Here is a 19,698-nt window from a genome sequence, read left to right on the forward strand (position 1 = left end):
ATCTGAAGACATTAACTGGCAACAGAATAACCCTCAAGGATATTTCAAGCCTGGATATTGATGATGAGAAAAAAATGCTGTTCTGAGTGTTTCTTTTGCTGGGACATCAAGAAAACCCTCAAAAGTGTGCATAAAAAGAAAAAACATATTCAGCAGCCTTGTGCTAAATAAATAGCGATTACATGTTGGCAGTGGCATGATAACAATAGTTTCTCCAGTAGTATTGACAGAATAATCTTATAGTATTGATAGTCATAATATATTAATTGGCTGTAAAATGTTCTAAATTAAGGTATATTGAGCTACTGTATTTGATATCAGTTGAGTGGCAATGATGGCAGAGGAGAGGAGGGAGGATGAAAACAAAGCATAGAAGAAAATTATTAATCAATAAAAATTCATGTCTGCTTCAGCCTTCCATGGCCTGGTTTTCCCACCATTCCATGGTCTGGTTCTCTTATGCTGCAAGTCTTTAAATATTTTCTGTTCTCTGGCATGAACTGGGAAGAGAACGTACAATTCCTCTCCTCAATCTTTACCCACAGGAGTAGCAATATCATGCAATGCATGGTGACATTTCATATTACTGCAGACTGTAGATGTTTTAGTAACATCTCTTCTATAAACATGCCCGTCTTGAAAATCTAATTATTTTTGGAACAATTTTTGTTGCCATATGGCATGACAATGTTATGTAGCCTGTGACAATCAGTGCAGCGAGCTGCTTTTTGGTGTTTCCTTCTGTATTCTTAACCATGGCTAACCATTTTTATAAATATTGCTATTATATTTTACACTTTGATTTCAAACCCTCTCCTATAAAAGCAGTCTTGAAATTGACAGTGTTCAATAGTACAGCTCACTTAAGTTGGTTGTCTGTGTGTCTGCAATGAGTAAGATCCCCTTTAACCCCTACCTTGGGTTACCTGACTACTTCTTCTAATCCAAAGTGTCGTGGGTTCCTGTTCCTGTTCTTTTTTCTGAGCTCTCTGAGGAGTGACAGTCTCGTGTAGTATTTTCTGTCATTTGCCTTTTTGATCCCTATGAAGAAGAAGCAGCTACATGCTGAATTCATGCTATATTCAGTTCTACTCACCTTAGTACTGGAAGATGTAAGGAAGAACAGAGAAGGGTGCTCAGAGGATCAAGCACTGAGATATCTGAGTAACTCTTAGACTGTAGTGTGTGAGGAAGATTAAATTGTAAGAACACTTGCCTTTTAGTAAGGTGATAATTTAAAGGGTCATGACAAAAGGCTGTTAGTATTTGAAGGTATAAACAGCTGAAAAAAAGTGTCTTTAGAAGAGTTATAATGAAGAGGGATAACCTGAAGCTGAAAATTTTTTCTATGAGCATTAGGCAAAATGGTCTGACTTCTTTTCCATTAAAGAACAGTTGTTCTGAGGAAGATGTGTAAAAGGAGCATCTTGATCTTTAAAAGTGAAACAGGCAAAGTATGATAATATCAGATCAGTTCTGTGTTTCCAGGGCAGAAGTGGCCTGGTATGATTTGCTTTCCTACAGGCCAAGTGGTACCAAATATGGTTAACTAAGCATTATTCTTCTCTGAATACAGTGTGTAACATTAAGCAAAATACTGCATTGGATTTTGTGTGATTGCTAAACATACTGTGCTAAACATGCATGTGTTTCTGCATGTATGAAGAATGGGAAGAGTGTAATGCAATTTTTCCCAAGCTTAGGTTAGAAGAGCAGCAGAGTGGAGAAGTGCAATTATGGTATAAAACTAAGGGGAAGATGGAGTGAAAAGCTTGTCTAATATATGGTCAAACCCTCCAGGACCCAATGCAGGAAGTGTTGAATGCATTTGTGGATCTGTGTAACCTTGTTGCCTCAGTGCTACAAATGGTGCTAAGGTCTGTGTCTAATTAAAACCTCACTAGCACCCTTGTTCTTGCTTTGATAGTTTTGGAGGAATTCAAGGATATTCTTCTTACATTTGTTTCCTTTAAGTCTGTTTGGTGCTGGGGTTGGAGGCATAGTGCTGGAGTACTCCAGAGAGTTGGTTTTAAATCCTGGTAAGACAGTATGAGAAAATTGTAGCCTCTCTTGCTATTAATACTGAATCACAGAATGTTTGAGGTTGGAAGAGACCTCTGGAAGTCATCTTGTCCAACTCACTGTTCACACAGGGGCACTCAGAGAAATGTGTTACTAACTATGGCAAGAGATTTTCAAAAGGTCAATTATTTACTGGAGAATACTTTGAAAAAATGGTTTTGTTTTTCATTAAGGGGAACTACATTTATCAAGAAGTATTTTGGGAAAAAGAGTTTCAGTGTGCATTAGTTCTTTAGTCATATTTTGACATTATTTCATGATAAACCAGTAGCAATTTTACATAATTGTCACTACTCTTTTTTGCATCATAAAATGACACAACCTTACAGTAGCAAGAAATCTTTTGACATGTTAATGCAGACAGGAAACATTGTGTTGTAAGAATACTGAAATGTTTCCATAAGTTATGCTATGATTAAATTCAGTACTAAAATTTATTAGCAGTGAATATGTCAAGGATTAATAAAAAAACAAGAATGAAAAATAGGACTGAGACATAGAGAATAATATTCCAACATAGGATTTTATTTTAGTTTAGTTGATTATTTTTCATATTTTATATTTTTTTTTTTTTTTTAACAGTGTCATTCCATACCAAACCCTTTCAAAGTATTTATTTTGCAAATCAATATTTCAGTTTCTTAGTTTTCTTTCTGGGCAGTCTTAGAAATTGAAGATTTTTCAGAGTATTCTACAAATTTTGTAGAATAGAATTCTGCAAAATGATGCACCTGTATTGTTGAACTTTGAAAATCTTCTTTGAAGTTTAGAGTTGTAGAGTGGAGCTGGCACTTTCCTGAACATACAGGTGTTTCCCCTTTAAGTGATAGAAAATAACAAATAACTCTTCTGGCTTTCATTCCTAACAGGAAAAGATTGGCTAATCCAAAACATAAGCCAATTAAGGATATTTTGATAATCAAATTATATTAGTAGTAAAGGCAGTAAACTTTTCAAGTGAACAAGTTTACTGAGAAGACTTAGCCTGGAATAAGATTACCTCATTTGAGTTTGGCATGGAGAACAAGATATTAGAAAAGTTAAATGTACAGGCAAAAAATGTTTTCAGAACTATTTGCTATTAAAAAAAAGTAAGAGGAGATGGGTTATCTCATCATTGCCAAAGCATCCAATTGTATTATTCCATAAGTTGGTTCAGCAAAACAACAATCATGATAAGAGGAGAGAAGAATGAATTCTTGTTTTGATTTCATGCTTATTGCTTTGAGATTTGCATAGTCTCATAATAACACTTACCAGCCATCTGGTTTCCAGAGGAAAAAACTTTTTCTTACTCAAAAGGCTAGGACATAACATGCACCATTTAAAAGCTCATTGTCTGGAAATGACATAATGACTTTCTGTTTTCAAATTATTAATTAGTGACTAACTCAGAAAACCAGCAGGTTATGCCAGCTCTGGGGGACATACAATGTCTTTTGTGCAATGTTGCAGTTCCTACCAGTGAGGAATCAAATTCAAGTAGTGAAAAAGTGAGCAAGGATATTAAAGAACTCAAGTTCATTATAATATGCACTTATAGTTTATTTTAAAATATTTAGTTGCACTTATTTGTATTTTGGGGCTTGTATACATGAATGTATAAAGACATGTATGATGAATGTATAAATGACCTGTAAATGTTGTCATTCAATAAATCCCACTCTGTAAATGACCTGGACTACGGTGTCATTAAATTACATATTCCAGATATGTGATGATGAAAGTAAAGTTTTTTCATGGTTTTTGTAAGATGAATATGATGATGAAGATTAATAGTCCATTATATTTTTAGTTTACAGAATAAGTGCTGTAATACTGTAATTCTTTGAAGAACTTATAAAAAAAAAAAAAAAAACCAAAAAAACCCCACACAAAATGCACCCTTAAAATTTCACCCTTATGGTACATTATAGTAAATTACACCAACTGTTACTGTAAATAATCATAAATGATCATTTAGTGGGGAAAATGAGATCTGAATATCTGCAGAAAAAAAAAATGCATTAACATTTCTTTGCTGTGGGTCCTCAGGTTGGGATTGTTGTACATGGGATGGACTCTGCTAGTGCCCTATTTTTGGCTTGTTGTGGCTAAATACAGCATAGAATAAATAAATGCAAATAGAATAATTTTATTCTACCTGACTTTTTTCAGTTTTTTTTTTTTTTTTTGTTCAAATACACTCTATTATTTTAGCTTACAATCTGATTTATTTTACAATCTGATCTAAAGATTTAGTTCTAATTAGAGACCCTTCCGTTTTGTTCTGTATATCAATAAACTCCAATGATGGGATTAAAAATAGCAAATCCTCTCTAGGTATTTAAAATTCAAGGCTCTAAGAATCTCAGTGTTCCCTCAGCAAGTTTGCTGAAAATACAGAACTGGGAGGAGTGGCTAATAAATCTGAAGTCTGTGCTGCCTTTCAGAGAGACTTGGGCAGGCTGAGTTGGGTGGAGAGACACCTAATGAGGTTCAACAAAGGTACAGGATCCTGCACCTGGGAAGCAGTAACCCCCTGCACCAGTACAGGCACTTTCTACTTTTCAGTGGTCCTCAGTGACAGGATAAGGATCAAAGGGTACAAACTGAAACCCAGGAAGTTTCATCTAAATGTGAAGAAAAACAGCTTTGCTTTATGGATGACTGAACTCTGAAACTTGCTGCCAGAGAGGTTGTGGAGTCCACTTCTCTGTAGATATTCAAAACCCACCTGTGCATAACCCTGAGCAGGTGAACCTGCTTTATCAGGTCATATTATTATCAAGTTGAAGAACCTCTATAGGCGAATTTACCACACTCTAGTACATGTCTGTGAGACAAAGATCACAAAGCTTGTGATTTAGTTAATTTTAATTTCTCAGCTTCTCATTCCTGATACTTTAGAACTGGCAGTCACATTAAGCATGGTGTTTTTTTTCCATGTGTGTCTGTTACATCACCTGCTGTGTTTCAGAGTTTTTCCTGTAACTGTGTGGTTGTGTTATGAATCATTTTAGGTATGCTGGCTATTTATTGAGGTCTAACTCAAATTGGCACTGAATTCTACATAAAATCTTTGTAACTTTGGTCATGTTACTAGAGATTGGGCTGTCTTCAGGGGCCTCTTTTTTCAGTAGTATTCTCTGTCCCACTTATATAAGCAAAAGGCAGGGAGGAAAAAAGCAATAGTAATTTCAAGAGAAATAGTAACTGGAGAGGGAAGTCATGGGTTCAGTACTGATTTCTGGACCTAAGAAGTTCAGATTCCTTTTTTCTGCTTTTTTGATTTAACTGCATGATGATGTAAATAGATGAGACCAGTTTCCATCTGAGGAAATGCAGCTAGAAACAAAAGATGAACAGGAATAATCTGCAGCTACATACAAACTTAGAAAATATTAAATAAACAGAAGAAAAAAGCCCCCTTTATTTTCTACAGTAGTATAGTGTGTCTTTGCTGGATGAGAAAAATGTGAGTATTTTGTCTTGAAACTGGGGATGTAAAATTACAGTGAGTAATGAGTATGTATTCCTCTGATCCCTTAATGTACTTGATGTGAGGTTCCTCTTTCATCGTAGCTAACATGCTGGCCATTAAATACACTGCAGCAGCATCATTAGTGGCTTCAAAGTGCTTCTACTTGCATCACATTTTTCCCTCCAGCAGGTGAGAGAGAACAGTGATTAGGAAATACCAGTATGTGTCACTCACTACACAAGTGATTGCCAGTGAAGTCCTGTGCTTGGGGTAAGGGCAGCACTGGCGTTGGAAGCAGAGTGAACTTTTGCTGCCTTCATGGCTCTGAAAAGCTTTCAACTCCAAATATCACTTGGCTGTGTGTAAGATAAAATTCATCCTGTTTGGGGTTTGATGTTGGAGACTGCTTTGCTGTAGCAGTACGTGGAGATGGAGATGGGCTGTAGAGCCAGGTGTCCTGAGTCACGGGCAGTGTGATACCTGCATGGCTGAAATTCCAAAAGGTGAGGTTAGGACATGGAAAGAAAGTCCTTTTACCAGTATCACAGTTTGCTGTGACTGGAGGAAAGGATTCACTGAAAATTTCTGGATCCCAAAACCTCAGAGGATTTCCCTGGACTGTTTAAAGCAGCATACCATAGATACTGTATGATAGGTGTTGGTGTAGATTGGCTGGTGTAGATGTGTCTATTCCCTGTTCTCTTAGGTTGAGTATAAAAAAAAACAACTACCTCTGGTACTACAGCAAACTAGAGTCTGGGTATTATTCTAAAATTGCACCTTTAATTTTTATCTACTTAGTTGTAAGATCCAAGATGAGGGATTTTTCTTTATTGGAAGGGTGAATATCAAATCTTAAAATGTTTTACATGTAAAAAACAATATGAACATCTTAAGAAAAAAAGTTATACCTTTTTTTTTTTACATTTAATTTTAGGGAAGGACACAGAATTAACAAGCCATCTTCTTACACAAGTGGTGCTTTCCTTTTCAGTTTTTTTTTTAAGCCTAGAAGTTTAAACATTATCATCATATTTATCTAGCTAAAACAATACACTAGAACTGGATAATATTTTCATCAAAAGGAGCTGTGTATCATGGGGCAAATGATATTGCCAGTATTTTGAATCAGATTACCAGTAGTTTCAAAATTTGTTCTGTAAAATTTAGCAGATAGGAATCATACAGAAATAAATGATGGGTTTAAAAATGACAAAATACATCATAATTCAGGGAAAAATGCTTCAGGGATAATATTTCTGTGTAAGGAAGCAAGAAATCTTCCTTGTTTACTCATTTAAATTTAAGAAAACCAATGATAAACTACCATTGTAAAATTATTCCTAACATGAGAAGTTATCTAAAAGGATCACAAATGCATCTTTGAGAGCTTTATGTCCAGCTTGCTGTTTGCTTTGTAGGCTTCAGTTAAAAATTCCCTTCAGGAGAATTGGAAACTGGTGCACTCTGGTACTCTGGTAGTGTGTGTTGCTGCTGTGATTTTTGTAGGGTGAGTCACAATACTCATCTTGTCCCCTTTGTTCTTCTCTTTCTCCCCTTGTATCACCAGAAACACACAGAACAGCATCTGCTGTGGAGCATCTGCTGTGCAGCTGTTACAAGTGTAGGTAGAATTAAGACATGTATTTTGGCATGAGCCCCTGCTAGAAAACTGAGGTCTGATATTTAACTGCAAAGGTCTTGCAGTTCATGTTCTGTGTGCACTTGGACACTATTTTTTGAAATTAATGTCTCCCTAAGCATATTTTCAATGGTTCCTTTTTCATCATTTCACTTTTATTGATTGGAAATATTCTGGCCTTGGCTCTAAGAGCAAACTGACCATGGGCACTGTCAATTTTGTTGTGGCCTCTTGGATAATGGCAAGAGAAAAGAAGACAAGAGGATAAATGAAAGTGAAGTTCCAAATTACTGGAACATTTAAAGGTCTTTCAAAAGTTCATATACAAGCACAGTTAATGCTGTCATGCACCAAAGTGCCAAAGGACCTAGCAGTGAAGAATATTAATCTACTTTAATAAAATCAAAGGGTTCATTTTTTTTTTTTTGTAAAGAAATAATTTGAATAAAATTTGACCCTTTCTACAATAGTCTGTGGGTCAAATTGAACCTACTATTAAAATTCTCTAATATCTTTCATGTATTACCATTTCAAAACTCAATTTAAATATTCACAGAGCTCCTTTTTTAATAAACTTAACAAAATTCAGGTAATTTCCTTCAACTTTCTTGATTGAAGGAAGGCAGTAGGTACAGATATAAAAAGATGTACAGCTACAAGCAAAACCTGAAATCAATTATATATAAGAAATAACATAACACATGGAAAGAAATTAATCAAAAGGAAAAAATTCTGCTATATGATTTTCTTGGTCTGCTACCTGCAGGCAAGGAACGTAAATGAAAAAAAAAAAAAAATCAGCATTCTTCTTACAGATAAGGGGAAAATTAATAAAAATGTTTCCTTCCTACCAGATCCCCTGATGCAAGTTACGTTAAAAGTGAGTGGCTGCAGGAAGAACTTACGTGTTTAAAAATAACTTTCTTTTCCTACAGAAATATACTTTCGTACCTTTTTCTTGCTGTTAAGCTCAATTACATCAGGTTGGTATAGATTTATAGTGTCCAAAAAGCATTTCTTTTCCTTTCTCTCTATTAAGTTCCTCACTGAATCATGGTCATAAAGTGTCTTCCATTTTGGAAGTGAGAAGTGGTTTATTCTGCTTGGATGCCCCTATGAAGATGTAAGGATTCACAAATTGGAGCAATCTTCTGATCTGGTCAAAAGTTCTGAAGTTCAGCCAATTTGCTAAACAGACTGGAGAGGTTCAATGTGCACAGGCAGCACTGCATCTCTTAAGTACAGCTCAAAATATAATAGGAATTACAGAAATAATTAAGTTAAGATAAATAACGAATAAACTCAATGGACCGAAGAGGATGGAGAAGTCTCTGAGGAAGCTGGGTATGGGAAACTTCCCAAGACAAAGAGAACTCTGAATTATTGTATGGTGTCTTCACTTCCATTACCGTATTTAAAATGAAGTAAATTGAACCCCCTCTTGTATTTTTTAGTATTCCTGACTGAATTTTTAGAAACAAATTCCCTCCAATGTGAATTAATAGGAAGTGTTTGACTGCTGCTTGTCTTATGTAATGGTTTCTACTTAGAAGGAAATGTTCATGTTGAAACAGCAGATAAATGGATTGATTTTTTTGAAGCTTTTCCCTCTATAATCAGGGAGCATCACATACCTAGGTCTTATCATAAGCTAAGGATAATCTGTATGTGGCAGCATGTTTTCCTAGGAAATACTGAATGGATCCCACAGAACATGCAAAATGTCTGATGTTGATCCAGTGAATTTCAGGCTTCTGATTTATTGAAGTTGTTACTATTTAATGCTGCTACTACTAATTATACTCATTAACCTCTCCCCAGCCACTCACTGTCAAGTATTGTAGGCTTTCTGAGGCATGCTTAATTTGTTAAGAGCACTGATTTATGTTGCTGCTGTGGGAATGCAGGAGAATGTTGGTAGGTGAGAAGGAAGCTAACCACTTCACATTTTCATGAGGTAATTATTTCAGTGATACTTTTCTACTATAGGATACATGCATTTTAAGTGCAAAACACTGGACAGGAAAGCATATGAAGCACGTGCTTAATTTGAGCGTGCATTAAAGTGGTTTCATTAGGGTAAAGTCTGATGAATTTGACTATGAGAAATTATTACAGAAATTACCCATTTAATGTTATTGAATTTCAATTATTTCATTACAGTTATAGTACCATAACACTGGAGTCAAGCATTGATGTATCAGGACTAATGTGCTCGAAGGGTTCGATGCTCAAATTTGTGTTAAGAAGAGTGTTTATTGTAGCAGAAGTGTCTCTTGTTAAGTGAGTGTAAATCCTTTTCTGATGGTCATTCATTCTCACACTCTTATGTGTTATTAAAACTGTTTTGTTAAATGTGGCCTGTCCTTTTAAGTGCTGAGGTAGCATCTGTTACTCACGGTGTTGGGATTGTCACTTAGTAGCTATCTTTGTGTGCTTGCATCTCTATGTTTGCATTTACATTACAGTATATGATATTTTAGGAATATTTATTTATTTAGCATTTAATAATAGTGCTAAAAAATGCGTCCTTGAATGCCTGTAAATCTGGTACAAATTAGGGAGCACAGTTCAGATTTCCCCACACAGTGCTGGCAAGTGGCCTCAATCAGAAGTAATTTTCTCCATGAAGGCACATGCAGCTCACTCTTCAGCCTCTCCTCAGTGGATACTGTTATTTGTATCAAATTATATGTGGTGGTTTCTCAAAGTGGACTACTGTGTCCACTAAGCCATACAGATTTCTACCACATTGACTATTTCATTGCTGTCACCAGTTGTACTGTTTTCTACTGTGTCTCGTTTATCTCTGCTGTTTGCAAAAAGAGTTGATATTTGTGTTCATATCAATAAATACTCATGGAGTAAGTACTGAGTAAGCAAACTGCTCAACCCCTCTAAATCCTCTGTTGTACACAACATGATTATTTGTTCATTTTATAAAGGAAAAAGTTTTTTTCAGGTCTTTGTGCAAAATACAGAATGAGTTAATAGAGACTTAATTTGTCTCAAATTAAAGTACCCCTATTTAAGATTAGAAATTGAGGTTTTACCTAGTGTGATTGGAAATCCTTAACTATTCATCATTATCTAGCTAATCTGAAGTATTTCAGAATCACCTCTCCTTATATTGCATCATGTTCTTTTACAAACTGCTAATAGGAAAAGAATTGCTGAAATGAGAAGACAAACATCTAGACTATCTCTGGAATTAACTAGTCATCTAAATTCTTAAACTGCTTAAATTTGAAATTTTACTGCTTTAATTATTAAAGAGTCTAATCATATCTCAGAGCTGTTTGTTGTCAGATCACTGTGACACTCAGATGAATTTCAGTAGTAGCAATTTTTGGATTTTCATTGCTCTGTCATTATGGCTACTGGCTTTAAAGTCATAATCAGCAGTTATTAAAGGATTTTTCAGCAGAACAGGATGGGACCTTAACCCTGGTCCAGCTGAAATAAAAGTAGACATAGTGCATGTTGTGACACAAGTACTTAATAACATGATTAGTTTAAGTAATGGGAGTAATACTATTGAATCAAATCAACAGTTTAAAAGAAATGCAGAAAGTAAAGCATGATGCTAAAGTAACTGATTGATGTATATTTGGACTGTTGAAGGTAATATATCAACATAATAACAACTGTGGGGAAAAAAGCACTATCACAGAAAACAGTCAAAAGAAACTCTATTGTTTTAAAACACATTTATTTTTGTCTGTATGACCCAGTAGTTTTAAGTATTTTAAATCAGGTAAGAAGATGCAGTAGCTTTTGTGCAGGTTTTTCCCTAGATAGGAGCTAGTCAATGTTGATAACCTACCTATAAGTCTTTGAACCAGATAAATTCTTGGTTCTCTAGCTGATGTAATTTACTGGTAGCAGCTAGAGGTTTTTGCTGGCATATGACCAACTCAGGCAAACATAATCCTGCATAGTTAATGTTTTTGCATTTGTCAAGAATATTTAGTTCCATATACTCTTATTGTGAGATTCTGAAAATGTATTTTTATTTATTGTCTGTTTATGTGTAAGTAATTAGATAAAGTAGTCAAGAACAGAGAATTTGCTCTATTTCTATTTCCTTGTAATGGCTTTGGATTTTAGTGTTTAACCCACTCTGTGTTTGAGTGGTAATTAAATATGGACACAGAAATCATCTATTTTGAGTTCCCATGAAACTAGCAATTAAGAAATACCTAATTTTTGATCTTCTTCTTGGGAGTTGGTTTTAGTTAAGTTATTCTTAAAGGAGTTTCTTTAGTTATCAGTTACAATATACCAGCCCTGGACATGAGCTGAATGTATTTTGACATTTAAAAAATGAAAGACAGCTCAACATGTGTAAGACAGACTTTGTCCCAAAGATCGGGTTGTAGATGGGTGAATTGGACAAGGCAGCAGCCGCCTGAAACCTAGAAAAATATTTATGCATGGATCCTTCAGCATCAGCAATTGCCATTGCTGGTGTTGGGGCACAGGCTGTGATGCCAGCCCCCGTTAGGTAAAGCTCTGTGTTCCTGTATGTGCCTGGATAAACTCCCCTGGGTTTGGTACGTGGGCTGCACGTGCAAGGCAAAGCCTGGTGTAGATGCATGCACACCTCTGATCTCCTTGGGATGTGACAGCATTTATATTTCTACTTGCAAATGCTTGGCCTTGTAACTTTAGGAGATGTTACTTACCTGTTTGTACACAGGATATATCTATAGTAGCATTAGTCAGTATTTTTTTTAGTGTAAGATTGATTTAAAAAATTAAGTCCCGGCCTGCAAAATGACAGGGGTTTGAATCAGCGCTGTGGAGCTGGTGTGTACATTGTATTTCTTCTCCTTTCTTGGAAAGAGTGTCAATGGAAATTATAAGGTATGTTTCCATGACTGCTGCAAATGAAAGCATAGCAACTGCATTTCTGTTCTTTTCCTAATTAACATACAGTGATGATTAGCTTGCTGATTACATATTGGTGACCTGATCAAACAAACTGGTTTAACATCTAGGAACAGACCTAAATATCATGTATACATGCCAATTGGATTACTTGCAGGTGAATTGCTTTTGCTGTATTTTGTAAGACACATTGCAAAAGTCAATAACAAAGAGCTATTCATTCAGCAGGAAATAGACTTTCACTGAAAATGTTGGCTGAATTTTAATTTTTTTCCTCAGATTTAAAATACTTGTAAAATTTATTAAGCTTATAGCTGTACACAAAGTGATGCAAAATATGGTATTAATACATTTTTATGTGTGTCAAAAAATTATGTTTCCCTAAAATAGCCTATTTTTTTCCTAGTTTATTTATCCAGGTGTTACCAGGAGTACACACCAGTAAATGGCTCTACAGGCAATGTCAGCTTTTAATAATAAAATGAAATTTGAGTAGTATTTCTGATAATTTGTGCAGAACCCCTTGTGCTTTCCTTACATGAGCCTGGACACAAGTAAGGTGCCTGGAGTGCCCATGTTGAGCTGCAGCGCACTGCTCCAGCGTGTGCTCGTGCTTTGTTCTCTGTTCTGTACAGTGCCATAGCCACTCTTCATTCCCTGTGCATATGCAGTTGCTGGATTTTTTCCCAGCATGGCTGGAAGGTGCAATTAACAGTAATGGATACTTTGATAGTGAGAATCTTTATTTCTTCAGCCATAATAATAGCCCCTTATTTTAGGAGCTATATTGTTGAATGACAGCTACTGTTGGTGAGTATGTGTCTACAAAAGTGGGCTCATTTGGTCAGATTCTCAGCTGGCACAGAGAGTCATATTTCCATGAAAGATAGTAAGCTATATTAATTTATGGAATCCCAGCTGGGAATCTCAATCAATTTCAATAAAAAGTAACCATCATATTCCTCTGAAGCAAGAATTACACAACCTAGCCTAAAGTGAATTTTGCTGTTTTAATAAATGTAGGTAGTCACTGGTTCGTAATAAATTACTTAAAATTAGAGTGTAGTCAATATTTGATTTCTTTAAAAATTTATTCCTTCCTTTTCACTGAACACAACAGAATCATTTATGTATTGTATCTCAGCATGATAGATTATATAGGAATAGTGTATTTAATACTGTAAAACTATCATATAAATACAAATCACATTTTTTTTCATTAGCTAGCTCGCTTTCATTTTGAAGAAGAAATACTCAGTCAATTATAAATGAGGCTGTGCTTTCATTGGAGAGTGAAATACGTAATTTTTTTCAAGCCTCAACCATGTATAATGAAATCTCTCTTTTGAAATCCAGTCTTAAGATGGATTTTGAAACATACTGACATTTAATAAAATCTTTGTTAAATTAAAATATGTTGAGTTATTTCAAATCTCTATTTAAATCTAGGGTGAAATTCTACATCCTGCACAAGAGATGTCTTTAGCAAATAGTTGCTATTAACAAATGATTTTGAAGTGTGTGTATATAAGAAAGATTTTAATTTTTGCGTATATTCTAATTGGTAACCTTGGTGTTACATGTTATAATCTGTCTGGTGCTGTGTCTTTGAGAGGATCTGTAGCAGTAATATCTCTAGGTAACTAGAAGAAAAGTCAAAGACCTCAAACTACCATTTCAGATTCAAACTCATGCCCTGTTACTGTAACCGGCTTAAGTTTTTGTAGCCCTGGGTGGATGTTTACCAGGACATCTTTTTGGTCTCTGAGAAATGAATAAATAATCTCTTGAGTCATGTCCATTGACTGGGAATCTGTTAAATAGTCTGGCATGAATGATCATGGATACCATCAGGGGCTGGTTGAAGCAAAATAGCAGAATAAGCTGAAGTTTGTGCTGTCAAAACCTTTGTAGTATTTCACTGTTGCCAGTACATTTAATTTGATTAACAAAGCTTGCAAAGGAACATTTTGAGTGCTGTAATTCAGCATCAAAAACAATCACTAGCAAACAAGAGAAAGCTCTTCACTGTTTATGTCGTTTTGCAAATACAGCTTTGATTTCAGCTGTTAAAACTGTCTGTGTTTAATAGTAGAGCCCAATGAATAATGAAAAACCCCCATGTGCGAGTATTATTAATACATATTATTAATGACAGTTTGCATATTCTGATTTGAAGTCATCAGGAAAAGTCACTTTCAATTTCAATTTCCATAAAATGGTGTTTGTCCAATTCTAATAAATGCTGAACACAGCTGTGAAAGGAAAAAAAAACTAGCTAAAGAATGCCAGTTAAAAGTTCTCTGAGGTTTTATTTCACATTGTCCTGTTAGATGGTTTTGCCACAGTGTCCCTGATTCTTTTTTAAGGGCCCCTTGAAGATGCCACTGAGGATGAAGAAGAAGAGTGCCTGTCTGAGGAAAATGATACTATCTCAAAAGAAGACTTTCCATTGGAGGAAAGCTTTTCTGCAGAGTTTGAGCCTGAAAATCTGAGCTGTGAAGAAGTGGAATACTTTTGTAATAAAGGTAATCATTGTAGCCAGCCTCTTGAGAGAATAGTGTCCAAATTTTGTCCAATTGGTCAAAGAGGTTTTTTTTGTTTAAAATGTACAAAAAGCCCTATCAATGCTACCTTAAAAACAGGAAATTGAGTCACTTGTGAAATTAAGCCTGGTAAGGGATAAATATTTAAGTATGTTGAAGGACACTTCAGGGACATGAATCATCTTGCCATAATGTTTTCCTCCAAGTGTTATTTTCTACATATTTAACTGTAGAGAACAGGCCCCAGAAGTCAATTATTATCAGATCTGAAGCTAGCAATGCAGCATGTCTGTTCGTTGCTTCCCTGCCTAGGAAACATTGCTAGGAAAACAGATTGCATCTGTAGATTCTTGGATTAAAATAGAGCTTATTATAGAATTTATTATGCACAGTAGAAAACTAGTGATTTGTGAAAGAATAACTTCTGAAGTTGCAAACACCTTTTTGGTGCATTTGTTATTTGGGAATTACTGAAGACTGAGGTATTTTAACATGAGACTCGCCAATTCATTCTTACCAGTTCTGTCTGCAAGGTTGTGCTGCTTCCCAGTCAGCTGGCAGACAAAAACACTATTGTTATTTAGAACAATAAATAACCTTCTTCCTGCCAGATATCCACTTGATTGCTTTATTGTTTCTTCTGCAGGTAAGGATGCCTATCAAATAGCTGAAATTGTTGTGGTGGTGTTCTTCTGTTAGTCCACAAGTTCCTCGGGCATTTGGATGTTGATGGTTTCTCTGTCTTTCTGTTCTTTCCTGGACATTGACATATATTTTCCCTTGATAACTTGATGTGCTTCTGGTTTTGTATTATTTTCATCTGTCTTGGACAAAGTCAAATAAATCTGTTGGACGAGTCAAGTGTTCTGACTGCAGAGTATTCAGTGACAAAGGCATTACAATGTATTTTCTGTATGTCCTAGTAAGTCACCCTAAGATATCAAAACAGTCTAATCCATAGTTTGGAGTTCAGCATCTACAAATCTTATTGTGGGGAGAGACCAGATTATCAATAGATTCTTTACAAGCAGGAAGAATTTAGTACTACTACAAATGTGGTGTGAACAAATACCACAATTACTTTGTGTTCACTGGTTCACATGCCTTTTGGACACCATTTTCCTTAGCTGGAAAAAAGTACTCATCCTGTTATTGGCAGTACTAAATAAATATTGAAACCACTATCTACGTAATTGTTATACTGGTGTCTCTTGAATTTCTCATGTCAGCAGTGGAATACTATGTCCCACTATTAGTTCATATCATATCAGTTTGATTTAGTTACCTCTCTGTATTTCTAGCTGCATTTCCAGGACCTACCAGTGGAAAGTACTGTGATTTTAGATGAAATCAAGAAAAAAAATTATTAAAAAAAAAAATAGCAATCAATATTGCAAATTTACATTGAATTTCAATTTATCTTGGATCCACCCTTTAAATAAACACATCTTTGAGGGAAATCACTGAATCCAGGACATTGTATTAAAGAAGATCAGGCATCAAATGGGAATACATTTAAATATGAATTTTGATTATCTTGATTATATGTTTTATTAAGGACATCTGCTGATTCTTCAGGCTAAATACCTTCTGACGTCCCAGCAGTTTGTGTGTTGTAGTTACAAAAGAATCTTAAGTCTCTCCAGTGCAATTGCTGCAGAAGAAGAGTTGAAAAGGAGATTTCTAAGGATCAAGGGGAACATAAAATTTGTAATCTACCTCCAGCTGAGGCAGTGTGACAAAGAGTCCCACTTTGAAGCAAATTGGGAATCTCCCTGGAAAAGGATGGAATGGGAGACTGGAAATGTGCTGGGTTTTTATTAATGTCTTAACTTCTGTTGAATGTCCAACTTCTTCAGGGTCACATCTTAAATGTCATTAGCATGAGGCCACCTATGTTTTCTTGACAATAAACCCTAAGAAGAAAAAACTAATCTGGAAAGCAAATAAATTTCTTTTGTGTTCTTTTCTTAGTGGAAGGGTTTGTGACTCTATTATATAGGAAATATAAAAAATTAGACTAATTCTCATTTTTTTTATGAATCTGTTAAGAATTCATAGCCTTTTGTTTTTCTTTGTAGAGCTTCAGTATTGAAATTAAAAGATAGTATGAGAAATAAGCTTTTCTTTTTTTACTAGAAATACTTTTTTAACATCATGAGTGAAAAGTCATCATGAAATGAAAAAACATGAAAATGAGATGTATACCAAATAAGTTAGAGAACAAATAAAGGCAATCTAATTTCTGTTTTGGAGGCCTGACTTTTGATTTTTCTTCTGCTCTTTGACAGTATTGGCAGCCTGTAAATCATAAGTATTTCCAGATAAGGGAAAAATAAGTGTGGATCTATGTTTTCTCATGCAACAGGTTGCCTTTTTACAGAAATATATCAGAACTGGCATGGGAATCCATTATGCTGTCTCTGAATTCTGCCCTTGCTAGCATGGACCATTAATGGTTTTAGAAAGTAAAGGTGTTTTCTTGGATATAAATTTTATCTGTCCTGTCTCCCTATTTCCCTCCCCTGGGGTTTCTTCCCAGCTGACCCAGAACAAGAGGACAAATGAGTAGCGGGGCTTCCTGCAAGAATCAAGAGGCATGGGGAACAAGTGACACAGCTGTTGGGGAGGAGGTGTTTGTGAGGCTTCATCCATGGTATGTTTTTTATACTTACCCAGCTCTGTAAATTCAACTGCCACCTAAAACCAGGGGATTTTTGCTATACAAACTAGGTACTGAAGGCAAAAAATTTACTGAGGTCACAATTAATTTTGAGGAATGAGAATAGAGAACTTACAGGTTCACAACTCGGTAACTGGCTTCTTGAAGAGATTTTCCTGTCAGGCTGTGCCTGATGGTATTGTAAGCAGAGAGCAGTCCCTTACTGTCTAAATTGCAAACAGGAGCCTTTATAAAGCCATACTTGTCATTTCCATCTTATTAATTTGGGTTTGTGAGATAGATACAGCAGAATAGTTGCCAGAATAAGAAGGTGAAGACGAAAGCCTCTGCAAAGTGTGAAGCAAATTAATCACGTTGATTGAGCTACATGTCATTTTACAACTTCTCCATTTTCAAAATTTTGACTCTCCACTATTACTTTTCCCTTCTCCTTTTGCTCACTAATGGCTTTTATGACAAGGAATCTGGAAAGTTCCTCCTCTCCCACACTTCTGCAGTACCACAAAATTAACTTTGCTGCATGTGGATATTTATTCCTATGTGGTCTATGTGAAGAAGTGAACAATGATTGAAACTGAAATAGGAATTACCAACCTACTATTTGTCAGGGATTCCTTTAAGCTTCCAGCTCTGTTTTTTTTAACCTTTTGGATGAAGAGCTTCATAATTGATGGCAGTTAAGTTTGATTTGTTTGCAGTTTTGACAGTGAGATTAGGAGAAAAGGAGTATTTTGGAAATAGGATAGTGGTGTTCTATTACAAATCTGCATTGATGTCTATGTTTGAAGTAGAAACAAAAACTTTGTAGAAGGTAGCCTTGATGATAGTGCATTGCATTTTGGCGGTTTGAAAACCACCTTGAAAATTGCTGTTTATTTTTAGTTACTACAAATGGGTGTACAGCCAATAAAGAGGGTATCTGATGATGCTGTCCACACGAAGACTTTATTAGCTGGAATTTCCCTTGCTGAATATTTTTTTAATCAGTGGGCATCTGGAATCAGTGTCTGTATCAGATTAAGAATAATTCAGATTAAGTTCAGATGTAGAAAATTTATTACTAAATGTCAGTATTTTAACAGTCTGTGTATGGAGAAGATAGCCTGTCTCCCATGAAGAACAAGGATAAGGCTGGATTTGGAAGCTAGGGGATAAGACATAAAGATTAAATTTTGTCTACTGCAGGTTGGAATAACAAAGTAATGTGATGCTAAAAGAGGTGAGAAGAAGTATGCTAGGGCTAATGATTGCAGAAGGGCAGATAGAAGCAGGGGAAAACAACAATAATACAAAGACCAAGTTGAAGGCGATGGGGTGAAAATCAGTTTTAAATCAAGATTATTTGTGAGGTGAAGTAGTTTATAGTTAATTTTCTAGTCTCTGATTGCTGTCATCTTGCCTAGATATCCTCAGGAAAAATAAAAATAAAGTTCTTGTCTGTTACTTGGGAAGTTTGCTATGCTCATATGCTGACATGTTTTACTCCCTGTAAACAGGAAGGAGAATAGGAGCCTTGGTGGCTTTTGATAGTGGTGGTAACTGGCTAAACAAACTACATTTTCTTGTGACCTTCCTAGCAGAAGCGTTCAATGAGGGTTTAACTTTCAAAGGAAAATTATCTTAAGCGATATAAGAGATCATTTGAGATTAGCAGATAGTTAAGTAGCTGTGTTCACAGAAGGAAAGAGGCAAGAGAAGAAAATGGAGAAGGTTTATAATCAAAAGAGCAAATGGTGGACTGTTGCCAGAAGAAGGAGGCAAATGAAGGAATGTCCGTATGTGATAATTAGGGGAAAAAGGCAGGTTCATTTCTTGCTGCTTGCCAAGACCATTGTGTCAAATTCTCCTGTTCATTGCTTGTAGTATGACTATTGCTCTTGTTCCTCGTGTTTTAGGTGTTCCATGGTTACTTCATCACATGGCAGCATTGGCACCAGCCCTCAGTGGAGGGAGATTCAGTGGCCTTAAAGCTCCTGGTGGCAGAAGCAAGTGGCTTCTGCTTCCCAATGTTAACTCTGCTTCAGTTGATGACATAGGGTGATAGGGAGGATACATGAGGTGGGATGGAGAGTGGTTGTTTTAGGATGCAGGGATTTTATGATCTGTGGCACACACTGCTATGTATGTCTGCAGCGATGTGTGTTTGCAGCTGGTTGAGTGGTTCGGGTTCCTGATACATTGGTTATCTTTATTTGTGGGGGAAGAGGAAAATGAGGGGAATCCAGTGCAGTCAGAAACTCACATACAGTTCTAAGTCAGCAAGAAGGAAACACGGGGAATAAATGGCTGGCATAGTGGGTCTATACCTTGTTCTATATTCTCATATTGTTCTTGGGCAGGAAGAGATGTTCCAAACCTGAACTAAGTTTTCTGTTCATGTACATGTAAT

At 35.8% G+C, this 19,698-nt stretch overlaps 1 protein-coding gene across 2 annotated transcripts in view; it reads left to right on the forward strand.

Moving 5' to 3' along the window:
* Window positions 1–19,698, forward strand: part of ZFPM2 (zinc finger protein, FOG family member 2) — a 305,189-nt gene that overhangs the window by 41,296 nt on the left and 244,195 nt on the right. The window contains exon 2 of one of the 2 annotated variants that reach the window (XM_015618940.1): window positions 14,450–14,608. The exons of the other annotated variant lie outside the window; for it this stretch is intronic. Coding sequence (XP_015474426.1) covers window positions 14,450–14,608 — 159 coding nt within the window. The remainder of the gene's footprint in view (window positions 1–14,449; window positions 14,609–19,698) is intronic. 2 annotated transcript variants of the gene reach the window in all.

The sequence above is a fragment of the Parus major genome, chromosome 2 (assembly GCF_001522545.3).
Source record: "Parus major isolate Abel chromosome 2, Parus_major1.1, whole genome shotgun sequence".
NCBI classification, from domain to species: domain Eukaryota; kingdom Metazoa; phylum Chordata; class Aves; order Passeriformes; family Paridae; genus Parus; species Parus major.